Raw genomic sequence first — 14,937 nt, forward strand, 5'->3', positions numbered from 1 at the left:
TCATTCCGAGAAGAGTGGTGTGAGTGTAATCATTCCAAGAAGAGTGGTGTGAGCTGTCACGGGGCTGTGCTGCCCCGTTCCCGCGGGTGCCCGGCAGTGTGGGGTGCCCGGGGAGCCGCTCCCGGAGCGCCTCCGCTGGGTTTCGGCTGCCGCCGGGCTGCCGGCTCCTCTCTCCGTGCCCGCAGCGCCCGGGCCGAGCAGCGGGGACGGACACGAGGTGGCGGTGCCGGCGCGTCCGCGGCTCTCCCCGTGAGAGACCCACAAGTAAAGCGGGTCCTCCGCACCGCCGGAGCCGCCCCCGGTCCCTCCTCCTCCCTCCCGCGCCCCGCGGCCGGTCCCCTCCCTGCCGGCTCCGGGAGATGAGGAGCGGCGGCAGCGGGAGCGAGTCCCGCTCCTGCGCGGCAGCCGCGGCCGCGCACCGGGAGCCCCCGCGGAGCCGGGACAGGCACGTTGGGGGCGGGCAGGGGTCGGGCGCTGCCGGCCGAGGGGACGGAGCGGGAGGGACTGCACCGGAGCTCGAGCGGTGAGCGGCGGGCGGCAGCGCTGCCGGCCCGGCCCGGCCCGGCGGGGACCGGCGCTGTCCGCGGTGCTGCCGCTGTCCGCGGTGCTGCCGCTGTCCGCGGTGCTGCCCGGGCTGTCCGCGGTGCTGCCCGGGCTGTGCGCGCCCTGCCGTGCCCGGCGCTGCCCGCGCCCGGCGCTGCCCGCCTGTGCCCGTGCCCGTGCCCGTGCCCGGCGCTGCCCGCTCGCGGCGCTGCCCGGTGCCGGCGCGGGACGCGGCGCCCATCCCGGCCCGACTCCTTTAAGATGATGCAATCGGCATCGCCCTCCGCGCTGCCGGCCCCGCGCCGCTGAGCGGAGCCCGGAGCGCGCAGCGGGGCGGAGCGGAGCCGGCGCGGGGCGGCCCCGCGGTGCCCGCGGTCCCGGCGGGCCATGGGGGAGCCGCCGGCCGCGCTGCCGCCGCGGGAGCCGCCGGAGCCCGGCAGTGCCTAGCGCAGGCTGCGGGCTTTCTGCAAGTCATCGGGGCCGGCCCCCGCTGCCCTCCCGCTCCCCCAGCCCAGCGCATCCACTCGGGAATTATTTTATTTATTTGTTTGTTTGTTTATTTATTTATTTATTTTCTTCCACCGTGCTGTATTGTACTGGTTTCCTCGTCACCCGCCACGGTTAACTTCCCTGTGACTCGGTTTAACACTTGAGACCTCCGTGGATGCTGCTAAGAGCACTTCTCTTGCCTTTGCTGTCCCTTGTTGGGATCGGATTCACACTACGCGGACCCTGTGTGCCTGTATGTGTGTTCTGAGTGTCTTGACATTTTGGTTTTCTTTACAAGAGCTATGCATTAATTGTTACCAAGGTAAGACTCCCCGTTCTTGTTCCCTCATGTGCATGTCTGATTTAGATGTTTCTTTAAAGATGAAGTCTGCAGTTTCTTTTAAAGAGTGGAGTCATATGTAGCCCTTCCATTGATGAATACTTGTGAAATAGAAGCATAGAACTTGCCAAAATAGAGAGACCTATTTAGCTGATTTAGCTTGGCTCTACAAACTGTTCTGCTTTTCTCTGTTGCAGCAGCTGTGATGCTTAAAGAGTAATTTGTGCCTTGTTTTGTTTTCCCTTTTCACAGACCTGTGAATGACCATAGGCTTGGCTTGACCTTGATTTTGATGGCTTTGTTGGAAGATCTGATGATGTGATTGCATGTCATGAGGTGATTGCTCTCCAGCCTCCAGCCTCCGTGGCTCAGTGTATAAACCACTTCTGCCACACTGTCACTCATGGACAATTCAGATTTTTCATTTAAACAGTCCTATTGGCTATTTTTATTTTCTCAATTCTTGTTTCCCCCTTGTTTCTTCTTAACGTTGGGAGCTTTATTCTACCCTCTGATGTGATTGATAGTCCTGCTTCTCCGTGCTGCTGATTTCCAGTTTAAACTACAATGGCTCTAAGTGGCAACTGCAGGACTTACCTTCCTGCCCGGGAGCAGGGGCCGGGGCTGCACTCCTTCCCCGAGGTGGTGGAGCTCAACGTGGGCGGCCAGGTTTACTTCACTCGCCACTCCACCTTGGTTGGCACCCCTCACTCCCTGCTCTGGAAAATGTTCACCCCAAAGAGAGACACAGCCAACGATCTGGCCAAGGACTCCAAGGGAAGATTCTTCATCGACAGAGATGGTTTCCTGTTCCGCTATATTCTGGACTATCTCAGGGACAAGCAAGTGGTTCTGCCCGACCACTTCCCAGAGAAGGGAAGGCTCAGGAGGGAGGCTGAGTACTTCCAGCTCCCGGACTTGGTCAAGCTCCTGACTCCCGATGACAGCAAGCAAAGCCCTGATGATTATTGCCACAGTGACTACGAAGAGGTGTCCCAGGGAAGTGACACCAGAATCTGCCCCCCCTCGTCGCTCCTGCCGCCCGACCGCAAGTGGGGATTCATCACCATCGGCTACCGTGGCTCGTGCACCATTGGCAGGGAGAGCCAAGCAGATGCCAAATTCAGGAGGGTCCCAAGGATTTTGGTTTGTGGAAGGATTTCTTTGGTCAAAGAGGTTTTTGGAGAAAGTTTGAATGAAAGCAGAGACCCGGACAGGGCTCCAGAAAGGTACACCTCCAGGTTTTATCTCAAGTTCAAGCACCTGGAGAGGGCTTTTGACATGTTGTCCGAGTGTGGATTCCACATGGTGGCCTGTAACTCCTCGGTGACGGCTTCCTTCGTCAACCAGTACACAGACGACAAGGTCTGGTCCAGCTACACCGAATATGTCTTCTACCGTAAGTACCGGCCGCACGGGGAGGGGGAGAGCGGCGCCGAGCTCGGGCTGCTCCGTGCCGTTCACTGAGCGAGCGTTCCCGCATCCGGGCAGCGCCGTGCCCAGGCTCGGGCTGGGCTCAGATCCGGGGGACACCTTCCCGTGCGGGCTGGGCAGGTGGAGCGGGGCTCAGCTCGGCGGGCCGGGCCTGGCTAGGTGGCAGCACAGACTGCCGAAAGCGTCGTGCCTGTGCCCGGAGGACGCGGCGCCTCTGGCACTGTAAATCAGTGCCCGAGTGCCTCGCACGCTTCCCGGGACGTGTGGGACACAAAGCGAGTGTGCAAATACTGCGAAATTCATTACAGAAAACCTTTGACTGGGATTCACTTTGCAAAGGTAATAGAGGCTTGATAATCATCAGGCACAGGCAGCCGAGCCATCTGTCAGCAGCCCTGACACGCTTCCACACAGGGAGGGGAAAACACAATTCCATCCCTCTGGCCGCATTTCAGCTGCTGCGCTCTGGAATGAGGGCTCGGAGCAGAGAGGGGCAGGGGCTGGGCCTTGTTACACAACACGGCCGTGGAAAGGCGGGTGTCCTCTCCAGGAGCAGCATGGTGTGCCCTGCTCCCCGCAGCCACCCCGGAGCCACGCTGCTCCTGCCCTGAGCTGGAGCGCTCAAGGGATCATTAACTTCAGCTGATAGCCAGGTACAGCTGGTTACCCATGGTAACAGCGGCCTAATCTGGATCCCGTGAGGCTGTACCACAAAGTCATTCCACATCTGCTGTGCCAAAACCTTTGAGAGGTTCGTGAGGCTCTTTGCCTCCATTTTCATTTGAGGAGCATGAAGGATGGAACAACTGTCCCATCCATCAGTGTAGCCAGCTGCTGCTTTGGCCAGTGGCCTTGGAACAGAGGGACAGAGGCATTGCGGGACAGAGGGATACGGGATACAAGAATACAGGAGTACAGGGACAGAGGGATACAGGGATAGAAGGACACAGGGATACAGGGGTAGAGGGACAGACAGACAGAGAGACAGAGGGAGAACGCAGAGCTGCCACCCTGGGTGTGGTGCTCACAGTGAGCAGGCTCCTGGCGTGGGGAGCTGACAAAAGTTTTCGATGGAAGATGCATCAGGAAGTGAACAGTTTGGGTGTAATTCCATGGATTCAGTGCCATCTACTCCTGTGTGGGGCTCAACAGGCAGCCCTAATCTGCTTATGCAATGAAGCTTAAGTTAGCATCCTGAAAAGCCATCTGGGTTTTTGACATCTGTAGATTTACTTAAAATTAGTTTTCTAGCTGGATTTCTTAGCAAAATAGTTCTAAGGTCATGGATCCGCTTATATTCCAACAGGGATAGATGATTTGTGTTATTAAGAAGCTTCTGCTTGAAATTACAGTGTCTTGTACAAGTTCTAGGAGGAGAATTAATGTAGGTAAAGGAATAGATTAGAAAAATTGTGGTGGGCATTTATATTTAAAATAAGGAAAAATTATAAGTTCTTTAAAGGCACATGATCTCTGCTAATTGAAGAGAGGATGAACATAGGCTTTCCCTGAATTAGCAGAACAGACTCCTGATTTTCATATTTCTGAAATTTTTACCTTAAAGGATTGCACACTGCTCCCACATCACTTTAGCCAGGGTAGGGACCAAGAGGAGAGGTACCATAGAAATTGTGGATATTGAAAGTCCATAGCAGGTGTCACAAAATCTTCTCTCATCAGTTAAATCCAATTGAAGTTCCTGGAAAGATCCCTGTTCAGTTCAGCAGGCTTTGGATTTGGCTCTGATGGGGTTTGTGGGGTTTTGATGCTGATATGGTTTCAGAGGTGGATTTTTTAGTGTCCTTCCCCAGGTAAAAGCCAAGGCCATGGCTGTGGTGCCAGATGACCCTTTCTTGTCCCAGCCTTAGTGGTTCAGTTCTGCCTGGTGCTGGTTCTGGTGCTGGTGCTGGTGCTGCTGCCATGGAGCTCTGGCTGTGGATTTTCCCTAGGCCCATACTCAGGGCTGGCTGCAGCTGATGCCCCTGACAGAGGCTCCACCTGGAGCAAAGGAGCTCCCTCTCCACGTCTCCTGAAATGATTCCATTCCCATTGTCCCAAAGCCCTTTCATCTGAAACTTTGAGGACCAATAAAAATGACATCTGGCTTTGCAGTGGAGCATGGCATCTCCTCTGCAGCTGCTTAGCCATAATTACTTCTTTAGATGCTGCCAGCTGTGTCTATGTAAGCATTAATCATCAGGCTGCTGTGAGCAGCTTAATGGGCCTGAACCTGGAGGTGTCTAACACAACTGGGGAGGCACAGGCAGAGGTGGTCTTTGCAGGGCTGCTCAGCAACTCCTGTGAAAGGCCTGTTGGAGGAAATATTCTCAGCTGGAAATGGATGATTAGTTCCAAAGGAGCAAGAATTCAGGGAGGAATGGTATTTCAATACACCAAACACATTGTATGCTCCAAATAGCACTGGGAAGGAAAATGCCTGTGGTTGGCACAAGGATAAAGAGCATTTTTCGTGTTCAAATCCATCTGAAAGTGGCTGAGATGGAGCGGAGGGGGTGTGAGCTGAGCAGCTCTCACACGGGTACAGTCTGTGCTGGGAAGAAATGCACCACCAACATTGCAGGGCCCTTTGTCCCATGGGAGAGAGCTCCCCTTGGGAGAGGCTTTCCCAAACCAGCCCTGCAGGGCGAGCCTGGCACTGCCAGCCCTGAGCTGTTTGCTGAGAGAGCCTGGGGCATGGGCACAACGGGGGCACTGCCAGGCTCCAGCCAGCCCCAAATGGGCTGAGAAGGGCTTGCAGACAGGCTGGGATGGGCCAGCAGAGCCGCCCCTGGGCAGGTCTGTGACACACAGCTCCTGTGGGGTGGGCATGGGGCACTGCCAGGCTCCTGCCAACCCCAAATGGGCTGAGAAGGGCTTGCAGACAGGCTGGGATGGGCCAGCAGGGCCGCCCCTGGGCAGGTCTGTGACACACAGCTCCTGTGGGGTGGGCATGGGGCACTGCCAGGCTCCTGCTCGCAGGAGGAGAGGGGCTGAGAGCTGACGGCTGCTCATGCATTTCCTTTCCCTTCGGTTTCTCCTATAGCAAAGACATTTCTTAAATTCTCTACTGGCTATGGCTGGAATTCTGACCAGAACCATTTTGTGGGCTCCCCCCCACTATTGCTTTAATGATCCTTAAGTAAAACCTCATCTCCAAACTCCCTCATTTTTGAAGAGGGTGAACAGCCTCTGCTTGGGTCTTTGTTTTCCCCTCTTTTCAGCCTTTATAATGTGATGAACTGAAAGTGTGCACTCCAGCATCTGTTCTGTGGCAGTGGTGTTGGGGCTGGGGCAGTGACAGCAGCGGGCTGGCTCAGCCCTCCACAGCCTGGCCCCATTCCTGGGCCAAGGCAGCGCCGTGCTCCTCTCCACCATAAGCCACAAGCCAGCACTGTGCTCCTGCAGCCCCACAGCTCTGCCAGCCCTGGGGGTGACAGCCTGGGGGTGACAGCCTGCGTGGGGCTGCTGGCACTGCTGGAGAGCAGCACAGCGGGGTGGGGAGGGACAAGGCCAGAGCTGCTGCCAGCAGTGCCGTGACACAGCGGGATGTGTGTGCCTGTGGGCAGCTGGGACCTCAGGGACACGGCCTGGCATGGCCTGGCAGGGCCTGGCAGGGCCTGGCAGGGCCTGGCACAAAACTGCCCCATCTCGCATGGCCATTGCCCCAGCACCCTGGAGCCATGTCCCTCTCTCTCTGAGAAGGGCTGACAGGACGGTTGGTCTGAGTTGGTGGAACCTTTCCTTGGACTGGCCCTTCCCAGCTGCACACAGGGAGCAGCCCAGGCACCTGCAGATGTGCAGAGGAAAAGGTGAGACCTTGCTGGTGCTGTAGCTCTGAAAGCCAAGAATGGCTGAAGGATGCTCCTGCAGGCTCTGCTCGCTCCAGGACCCTGGGGATGCTGGGGCCCCCTTGCTCTGGGCAGGAGCTGGCCAGGTGTGCCTTGCTGATGGGCAGAGATGTTTGTGAAGCAGGCTGCAGAGTGTCCTGGGATAAACAGATGAATCCTCTTGGCTGGGGAGCTGCAGGAGGAAGGAGAAATGTCAGGTGACATTCCCAAGGCCTGTCCTTTGGGCACCATTCCCTGGGATAATCTCGGTGTCTGCTGTACAAGAGGATCCATTTGGGATTGCTGCAGCCAGCTGGGGCCTGTCACTGTGCATGTGTGACTGAGCTAAAGGATCCCATACTGATGTGCCTACCACCGACTCAGAAATTCATTGTGTGGCAGAAATTTGACTCACAAAAAGGAGCAGCCTTTGCACAGTGACACCCACAGCTGTGCTGTCAAATGGGCAAGATGTGGGAGAGGAACATCACCCAGTTCTCTTTAAACCAATACTGCCACATGATCCAGGAGCTGCTTCTGTCTGGTTTAAAATCAGTGAAGATCAAAATGACCCCAAAGTGAGCAAAATGAAGTCTAATCCAATGAATAATGCCAGCTTCTTCCCCGCTGACAGGAGATGTTCCTGTTTCCAGGTAATTATTGTCATCATTGATGCCTCTGGTTCCTCTTGCCAAAGCACACCCTCTCACCAGGATGATCATCTGCAGGTGGTGGGGCTGCAGCCAGCCTGGTCTGTCAGTCTGTTCATGGCTGAAGGACCTTGCTCCAAGCTTTTTTGCTCTCCCAGTTTGTCAGGGCAGACTGAAAAACGTGCAGAGTTGTTGATTAGAGTTATTCCATAGATGAGAAATGCTGTTATTTATTGGAAACCAGTTGTGTCAAATCTGATTGTCAGATTAGGCCAAGAATCTGCTGCTCAGTGAGTAAGCAAAGCAGAACTTGACAAAAGAGTCAGTTGGATTTAGGGCTCAGAGCTTGTTCTAACAATCCACAGACAGGGATGTTGAGGAGGCAGCAAGGATGGCTTTGGCTCTGCCCAGTGCTCACTGGTAGCTCAGGTTACCCCTGACACACTCCTTGTGTGTGACCCCTGTGGGCTGCCCTGCTTCTGCCCACACCTGTCCCCTGCTCCTGGCACCTCCTGGGCATGGCAGCAGCCCCCTGTCCCAGCAGCTGCCCAGCAGCCAGCCAGGCAGGCAGCCTGCTGCCAAGGAGGCCTTGTCCCTCTGTCCATCAGTCTGTCTGTCCCTCTGCCCCTCTGTCCCTCTGTCCCTCTGTCCGTCTGTCCCTCAGTCCCTCTGTCCATCAGTCCTTCTGCCCCTCTGTCCCTCAGTCCCTCAGTCCCTCAGTCCCTCTGTCCCTCTGTCCCTCAGTCCCTCTGTCCCTCAGTCCCTCTGTCCCTCAGTCCCTCTGTCCCTCTGTCCCTGAGTCCCTCAGTCCCTCAGTCCCTCTGTCCCTCAGTCCCTCTGTCCCTCAGTCCCTCAGTCCCTCTGCCCCTCTGTCCCTCTGTCCCTCAGTCCCTCTGTCCCTCTGCCCCTCTGTCCCTCTGTCCCTCAGTCCCTCAGTCCCTCAGTCCCTCTGTCCCTCAGTCCCTCTGTCCCTCAGTCCCTCAGTCCCTCTGCCCCTCTGTCCCTCTGTCCCTCAGTCCCTCAGTCCCTCTGCCCCTCTGTCCCTCTGTCCATCAGTCCGTCTGTCCCTCTGCCCCTCTGTCCCTCAGTCCTTCAGTCCCTCAGTCCCTCAGTCCCTCTGTCCCTCAGTCCCTCAGTCCCTCAGTCCCTCTGCCCCTCTGTCCCTCTGTCCCTCTGCCCCTCTGTCCCTCTGTCCCTCTGTCCATCAGTCCGTCTGTCCCTCTGCCCCTCTGTCCCTCTCTCCCTCTGTCCATCAGTCCGTCTGTCCCTCTGCCCCTCTGTCCCTCAGTCCCTCAGTCCCTCAGTCCCTCTGTCCCTCTGTCCCTCTGTCCCTCAGTCCCTCAGTCCCTCTGTCCCTCTGCCCCTCTCTCCCATGACTGGTGAAGGAAGGAGCTTTGTGGCTGGTGAGGTCAATCAACACTGCCTGCAGCCGTGTTGAGCGGGTTGTGGCCTGCAGTTTGTGTTTTCCCTCTGTTCTGGAGCTGCCAGGAGGGCAGTGTGCCAGGGGCACTGCAAACACCCCCACAGAGCCAGGGCCTGGCTGTGGGCACAGCCGTGGGCACATCCTCGCTGTCCCCAGCCACCAGGGCTGCCACAGGGCAGCGGGGAGGGATGGAGGCACAGCCTCCCCTGGCACTTGCAGTGCTGCTGCTGCTGCTGCTCTGTGATCCAGAAAAAGACCATAATGACGAACAGATCAGCCACGGAGAGCTGGCATTTAGGGGGGAAAAAAGAAAAATCCATGTATTTGAAAGAGCAGCCTTGAGCTGGCCGTGGGCCAGGAGCAGCAGACGAGGTCCCCAGCCCCGTTGGGGACCTGGGCAGGGTTTGCAGAGCTGGAGGCAGCTGGGTGCCAGGGAGGGCTGTGGGCATGGGGAATGCCTGCCCTGTGCCACGGAGGGCACTCCTGGGTGCCAGGGAGGGCTGTGGGCACGGGGAATGCCTGTGGGCACGGGGAATGCCTGCCCTGTGCCAGGGAGCACTGTGGGCACGGGGAATGCCTGCCCTGTGCCAGGGAGGGCACTCCTGGGTGCCAGGGAGGGCTGTGGACACAGGGAATGCCTGCCCTGTGCCAGGGAGGGCTGTGGGCACAGGGAATGCCTGTGGGCACGGGGAATGCCTGCCCTGTGCCAGGGAGGGCTGTGGGCACGGGCAATGCCTGCCCTGTGCCAGGGAGGGCACTCCTGGGTGGGGCAGCCCCATCACCCTGGGCAGGGCTGAGAATGGCTCTCAGCTGCCCCTTTCTGCAGCTCCTCCAGCCTGCTGAGCTCTGGCCTCCCCCAGAGCCTGCTCAAGTGTAGCTGTGGGTCTGAGGAAAGCAGCATCAGCGAGAGTGAAGGAGTGCAAATGAGAAAACACCACCCGACGTTCGCCGTTCAATAAATACCAGCAACATATTGTGCACACACACAAACACTTCCTTGCAGCAGGTTGGGTTTTTTCTGTCCAGCCATCCTGGATTTGTTTAATTTTGTCACCACAATATTTTCTCAGTTTCTCCTCTTTTTTTTTTTCGGCTTTTTAAGTTCAAGGCTCACATACAATAAATATGGAGACACTAAGCAAAATCTAAATTACATCTTTGCAGAAAGAAGAACCCTTTTTTCTTTGAGCTTCTTTGCTCAAAATTGTATTTTTTATGAAGGAAGAAAACAGAGTAAAGTGCTTTAGGCTTGGTGGAGTCACTTCAATTGTCACTGAGCTGTAATGCTGCCTGAGCTGGCCAGACCCAGGAATCCTGTGGCAGCGATTCCCCTGCTACTCTCAGATGCACTTAAGTTAATCCTGGAGTACACTCAAACATTGCTGCCATCGTCAGGGCTCCTAGTGCTGCTCCCAGTGCCCAAGGATCAGAGGAGCTGGAGCTGCAGATGTGCTGTGGGGGTGGTTTGGCAGGTGCTGAACACCTGGAATGCACCTGGCTTCATCCAGGGCTGCTCTGAGCACTCAGGTGTGGAACAAGAGCCCAGTGCTGAGGTGATGTGTCCCTCTCAGGCTCGTGGACCTGACTGGGCCTTCCCAGCCACTCTGGGCTTACACAGAGGGACTTTGTACCAGGTGTGGGGTGACAGGGCTTCCATTCCATGCTTCTGTGGTTCTATGGCTCCTGGAGCAAACGCCCCTTGGAGTGACTGTCCCTTGGCTTTATGTCTGCTAGCAGGGCCTGGGTAAATGAAGTAGAGAACGCCCAGCAGAGCCCTGGCCGGGCTGTTGGCCTGAGTTTCCCAAAGCAGCTTGCTAAGTCAGCTGTCTGATAGTGTTTGAAGGAGAGAGAGGAGTCTGGGGCAGTTAGAATTCTTTTGCATTTCAGTAGCTGAGCTGCTCCAAGCTGAGCTGAAATGCCCACAAATGTAAATTGGTCAATTGGAGAGTGCCCTGGTGACCCCTTCATCGACTCTCACTCATGTCCTCCCCATCCAGGAGCTGCTCATACATCACTTGTGTTACAGATTGCCCTGCACTGCCTCTGACTCTCCTAACGACGTGATTAATGATTTCCAGGAGCTCATTGATTAGCTGTTAGGGCAGCTGAAAAATTCCTCTACCAGAAACAAAGTGAGGGGAGCTGGGGCCATCCTGGTTTGCAATCCATCCTGGAAATCCTGCTGCTGTGATGTTGGAAAGTGAGCACAACATCCCCAAACACTAAATTGCAAGGAGGAGAACGGTCCTGGGCTCAGGGGAGGGTTCCTAGAGCGGTGTGGAGGCAGCAGCAGCCTGAGGGATGCTCCCACCCTGGAGCTGAGCAGGGGCTGCAGCTGGGAACCGACCCAGCACTGCCCTCCCGGCCTCAGGCCTGGCCAGGGCCTCACAGTCAAGTTTAGAGAGAAAAATCCTCTCTGCATATTTTGGAGGAGACTCATTTCAGGACTTCAGATTGAATTTCCATCAATCTGAATCAGAGTGTATTTTTACAGTGGAATTAAATCAGGCTGAAATAGAACCCAGTGGAACATGCTGATTTTGACTGAATTTTGCACTTTAAATATTTCCAAAGCAAAAAACTCCAAGCAAAGCTTGAGTGAGGACAGATCACACCACCAGAGAGCTTGGGAGAGTGTTTGTGCTCCTGCAAAGGGAATGGCACTGGATTTCTCTCAGCCCAGAGCTTTCACTGGTGTGGCCAGTCCGGCACTGGTCCCAGAAGGGTCTCAGGGGCTGATCCCCAGGCTGGGAGGTGAACATGGCTTTTTGCAAATCTGCTCTTTGATGCTCCTGTAAAATGGGATTTTTGACCACCACTTACGCTAAATCCACCATCAGGACCCGTGATGGAGCCTTCATAGACATCTGGAACAGAATTTTCTCTCACAGTGCCATCGCCTCAGTGCGTTGGGGAAACACTGCAGATCTCAAACCCCCTCATTCTAACGTGCCAAAATCAATAACAAGGAATTTGAGGAGTTACTGCTTGTTCTAAAAGTATGTTGGCTTTGGTTTCCTTTGGTTTTCTCTCCTGACCATCAGTCAGGGCAGGGAACTGGGCCTCCAGAGGCTGCCTGGTGCTTTTTCCTTTGGTTTGATGTTGCAGCCTAATTGTGGGGAAAAAAATGACCATTGTCCTCCTGTGGAATTGCAGAGGGAATTCTTTTTCTGAATTAATGGTCCAGCGGTGGTCAGTGGTAACAGAATTTTTGTGCATAAATAATGCCATTTATTATATTATTGATGCCCTTTCTTGTTGATGTTTTCTAGAGTGAGAAGAGCAGCTCTGAGGAGCTGGGGTGAATGGCAGGAGCTGTGCTGAGCCCAGCAGAGCTGCAGCAGCTCCCCCAGTGCAGAGCTGGCCCAGCGTTTGTGCAGCTCTGCCCTGGCCCTGAGTGCTCCCGTGGGGGCTGCCTAATTGGAAAGGCTGCCATGGTGAATCTCTCACTGTGACACAGGGAATATATTTAATGTGCTTTGCTTAAGAGCAGCTGGGCTTCCTTGAGAGGCCACTGCTGGGAAAATATTGCTGACAACTTCTGGGAAGTTGGGGTCCTTCTATCCCAGGAGTTTGGCCATGACACAGAGTCACAGAGTCCAGAATCCCAGCATCCCTGAGGCTGGAAATGCCCTCCAAGGTCACTGAGTCCCAGCTGTGCCCTGTCCCCACCCTGTCCCCAGCCCAGAGCCCCCAGTGCCACCTCCAGCCCTTCCTTGGGCACCTCCAGGGATGGGCACCCCAACCCTCCCTGGGCAGTTCCAGTGCCTGAGCCCCTTTCCCTGGGGAAATTCCTGCAGTGCCCACCCTGAGCCTGCCCTGAGCCCCCTTTCCATGGGGAAATTCCTGCTGTGCCCACCCTGAGGCTGCCCTCAGCCCCCTTTCCCTGGGGAAATTCCTGCAGTGCCCACCCTGAGCCTGCCCTGAGCCCCCTTTCCATGGGGAAATTCCTGCAGTGCCCACCCTGAGCCCCCTTTCCATGGGGAAATTCCTGCAGTGCCCACCCTGAGGCCATTCCCTCTGCTCCTGTCCCTGTCCCCTCCTGGCAGGAGCTGTGCAGAGCCACAAGGGCCCCCTGAGCCTCCTTTGCTCCAGGCTGAGCCCCTGCCCAGCTCCCCCAGGAATTCTCCAGCCCCATCCCAGCTCTGTCCCTGGCCACGCTCCAGCCCCTCGAGGGCTCCCCAGAGTTGCCCCAGCAGTGCCCCAGCAGTGCCAGCACAGGGACGGGCACTGCCCTGGCCCTGCTTTAACCCCAGGGCTCTGTCTGACCCCTCGTGCCAGCCCTGCCACGGTGACTTTGTCTCAATGCTGCCATCTCCTCTTGAGCCACAGCCTCCTGGAGGGACAGGTGCTGTACCCAGGCCCTGAGGAGTCCCCTGGGCACTGTTGAACACAGCCCACGGGCAGCCCATGGGTGGCTCCACTCTCCCTGGCAGAGCCACAGTTACCAGGATGCAAAGCCTCTCCTTTCTAGCTGGGAGAAGAGCAGTTTCCAGGTATTCTTGATTTCATTAATTTGTGAGCATTCAGGAGAACAAACCCTCTATTCTCTCAAGTCAATGCACTTGTATTACGTGAGGATTAAATCATTCCCTTCCCTCAGAGCAGAGGCTGCAGACAGAAACCTTCTATGCCTTCCCATGCCCAGACAAAGAATATTTAAATAAGGATGCTGATAAAAATGCTTTCACTGGTAAAGACTTGATTAAAGGATCTGCTGCTTTAGTCCTGTAGGTGAAGGCAGAAGTCAAGAGGTGCCATTTTGTGCAGAGGGAGTGAAAAGTTTGTTTAAGTTTGGTGTGTGGGAAGAATTTTCACAACTCAGTGACATCTCCAGGGCTGGAGAGATCCCAGGTCCCAGATCCAGTGGAGGTCACTGGTGGGGAGGATCAAACCCTACTCTATCTTATTTCCATTTCTAAATCTTCAAAATACTTGACTTGTACCCAGGAAGCATCAGTGTTCCCCTCATACAGGTTTTCTGGGTTTACGAAGCCCAGATAATCTTTGCTGCGCTGAGACTCGAAGGACTGGAGCTGATCCACTGGAAGCTGTCAATAATTGCCTCCCTCCCCTCCAGCAGCAGCCCACGAGTCCCCAGCAGGCTGGAACAGGCAGGTGGCACGTGTGGGAGGATGACAGATTTGCCCACCTCTCCCCGAGAGCTCCACAGCCTCTCAGGTTCCTGCACATAAGGCAGGGGACTCAGGGCTGCCCGAGGCTGCTCAGTTCCCATCGTGGGATGTTCCCATCCCTGGGAGTGAGTGCCTGCTGTGCCAGGCCCAGACAGAGCCACTGCAGGAGCGCAGGGCCTCGAGCCCAGCAGCACCAGGCTGGGATCAGCCCGGGCCTGGCTGGCACAGGCACAGCCCCACAGCGTCCCTGGATGGCACAGGCTGGCACAGGCACAGCCCCACAGCGTCCCTGCATGGCACAGGCACAGCCCCACAGCGTCCCTGGCACAGACACAGCCCCACAGCGTCCCTGCATGGCACAGGCACAGCCCCACAGCGTCCCTGGCACAGGCACAGCCCCACAGCGTGCCTGGCTGGCACAGGCACAGGCACAGCCCCACAGCGTCCCTGGCTGGCACAGGCACAGCCCCACAGCGTCCCTACATGGCACAGGCACAGGCACAGCCCCACAGCGTCCCTGGCTGGCACAGGCACAGCCCCACAGCGTCCCTGGCACAGGCACAGCCCCACAGCGTCCCTGGCTGGCACAGGCACAGCCCCACAGCGTCCCTGGCACAGGCACAGCCCCACAGCGTCCCTGGCTGGCACAGGCACAGGCACAGCCCCACAGCGTCCCTGGCTGGCACAGGCACAGCCCCACAGCGTCCCTGCATGGCACAGGCTGGCACAGGCACAGCCCCACAGCGTCCCTACATGGCACAGGCACAGGCTCAGCCCCACAGCGTCCCTGGCTGGCACAGGCTGGCACAGGCACAGCCCCACAGCGTCCCTGGCACAGACACAGCCCCACAGCGTCCCTGGCTGGCACAGGCTCAGCCCCACAGCGTCCCTGGCACAGGCACAGCCCCACAGCGTCCCTGGCACAGGCACAGGCACAGGCACAGCCCCACAGCGTCCCTGGCACAGACACAGCCCCACAGTGTCCCTGGCTGGCACAGGCACAGGCACAGCCCCACAGCGTCCCTGGCACAGACACAGCCCCACAGCGTCCCTGGCACAGACACAGCCCCACAGTGTCCCTGGCTGGCACAGGCAC

General features: G+C 56.8%; 1 protein-coding gene across 1 annotated transcript in view; it reads left to right on the forward strand.

The window, feature by feature from the left end:
- Window positions 1-917: 917 nt before the first annotated feature.
- KCTD16 (potassium channel tetramerization domain containing 16) overlaps window positions 918-14,937 on the forward strand; it is a 64,663-nt gene continuing 50,643 nt past the window's right edge. The window contains exons 1-2 of the mRNA XM_036391847.2: window positions 918-1,354; window positions 1,625-2,771. Coding sequence (XP_036247740.1) covers window positions 1,940-2,771 — 832 coding nt within the window. The 5' untranslated portion in view covers window positions 918-1,354; window positions 1,625-1,939. The remainder of the gene's footprint in view (window positions 1,355-1,624; window positions 2,772-14,937) is intronic.

Source organism: Molothrus ater, chromosome 15, assembly GCF_012460135.2.
Source record: "Molothrus ater isolate BHLD 08-10-18 breed brown headed cowbird chromosome 15, BPBGC_Mater_1.1, whole genome shotgun sequence".
NCBI lineage: Eukaryota > Metazoa > Chordata > Aves > Passeriformes > Icteridae > Molothrus > Molothrus ater.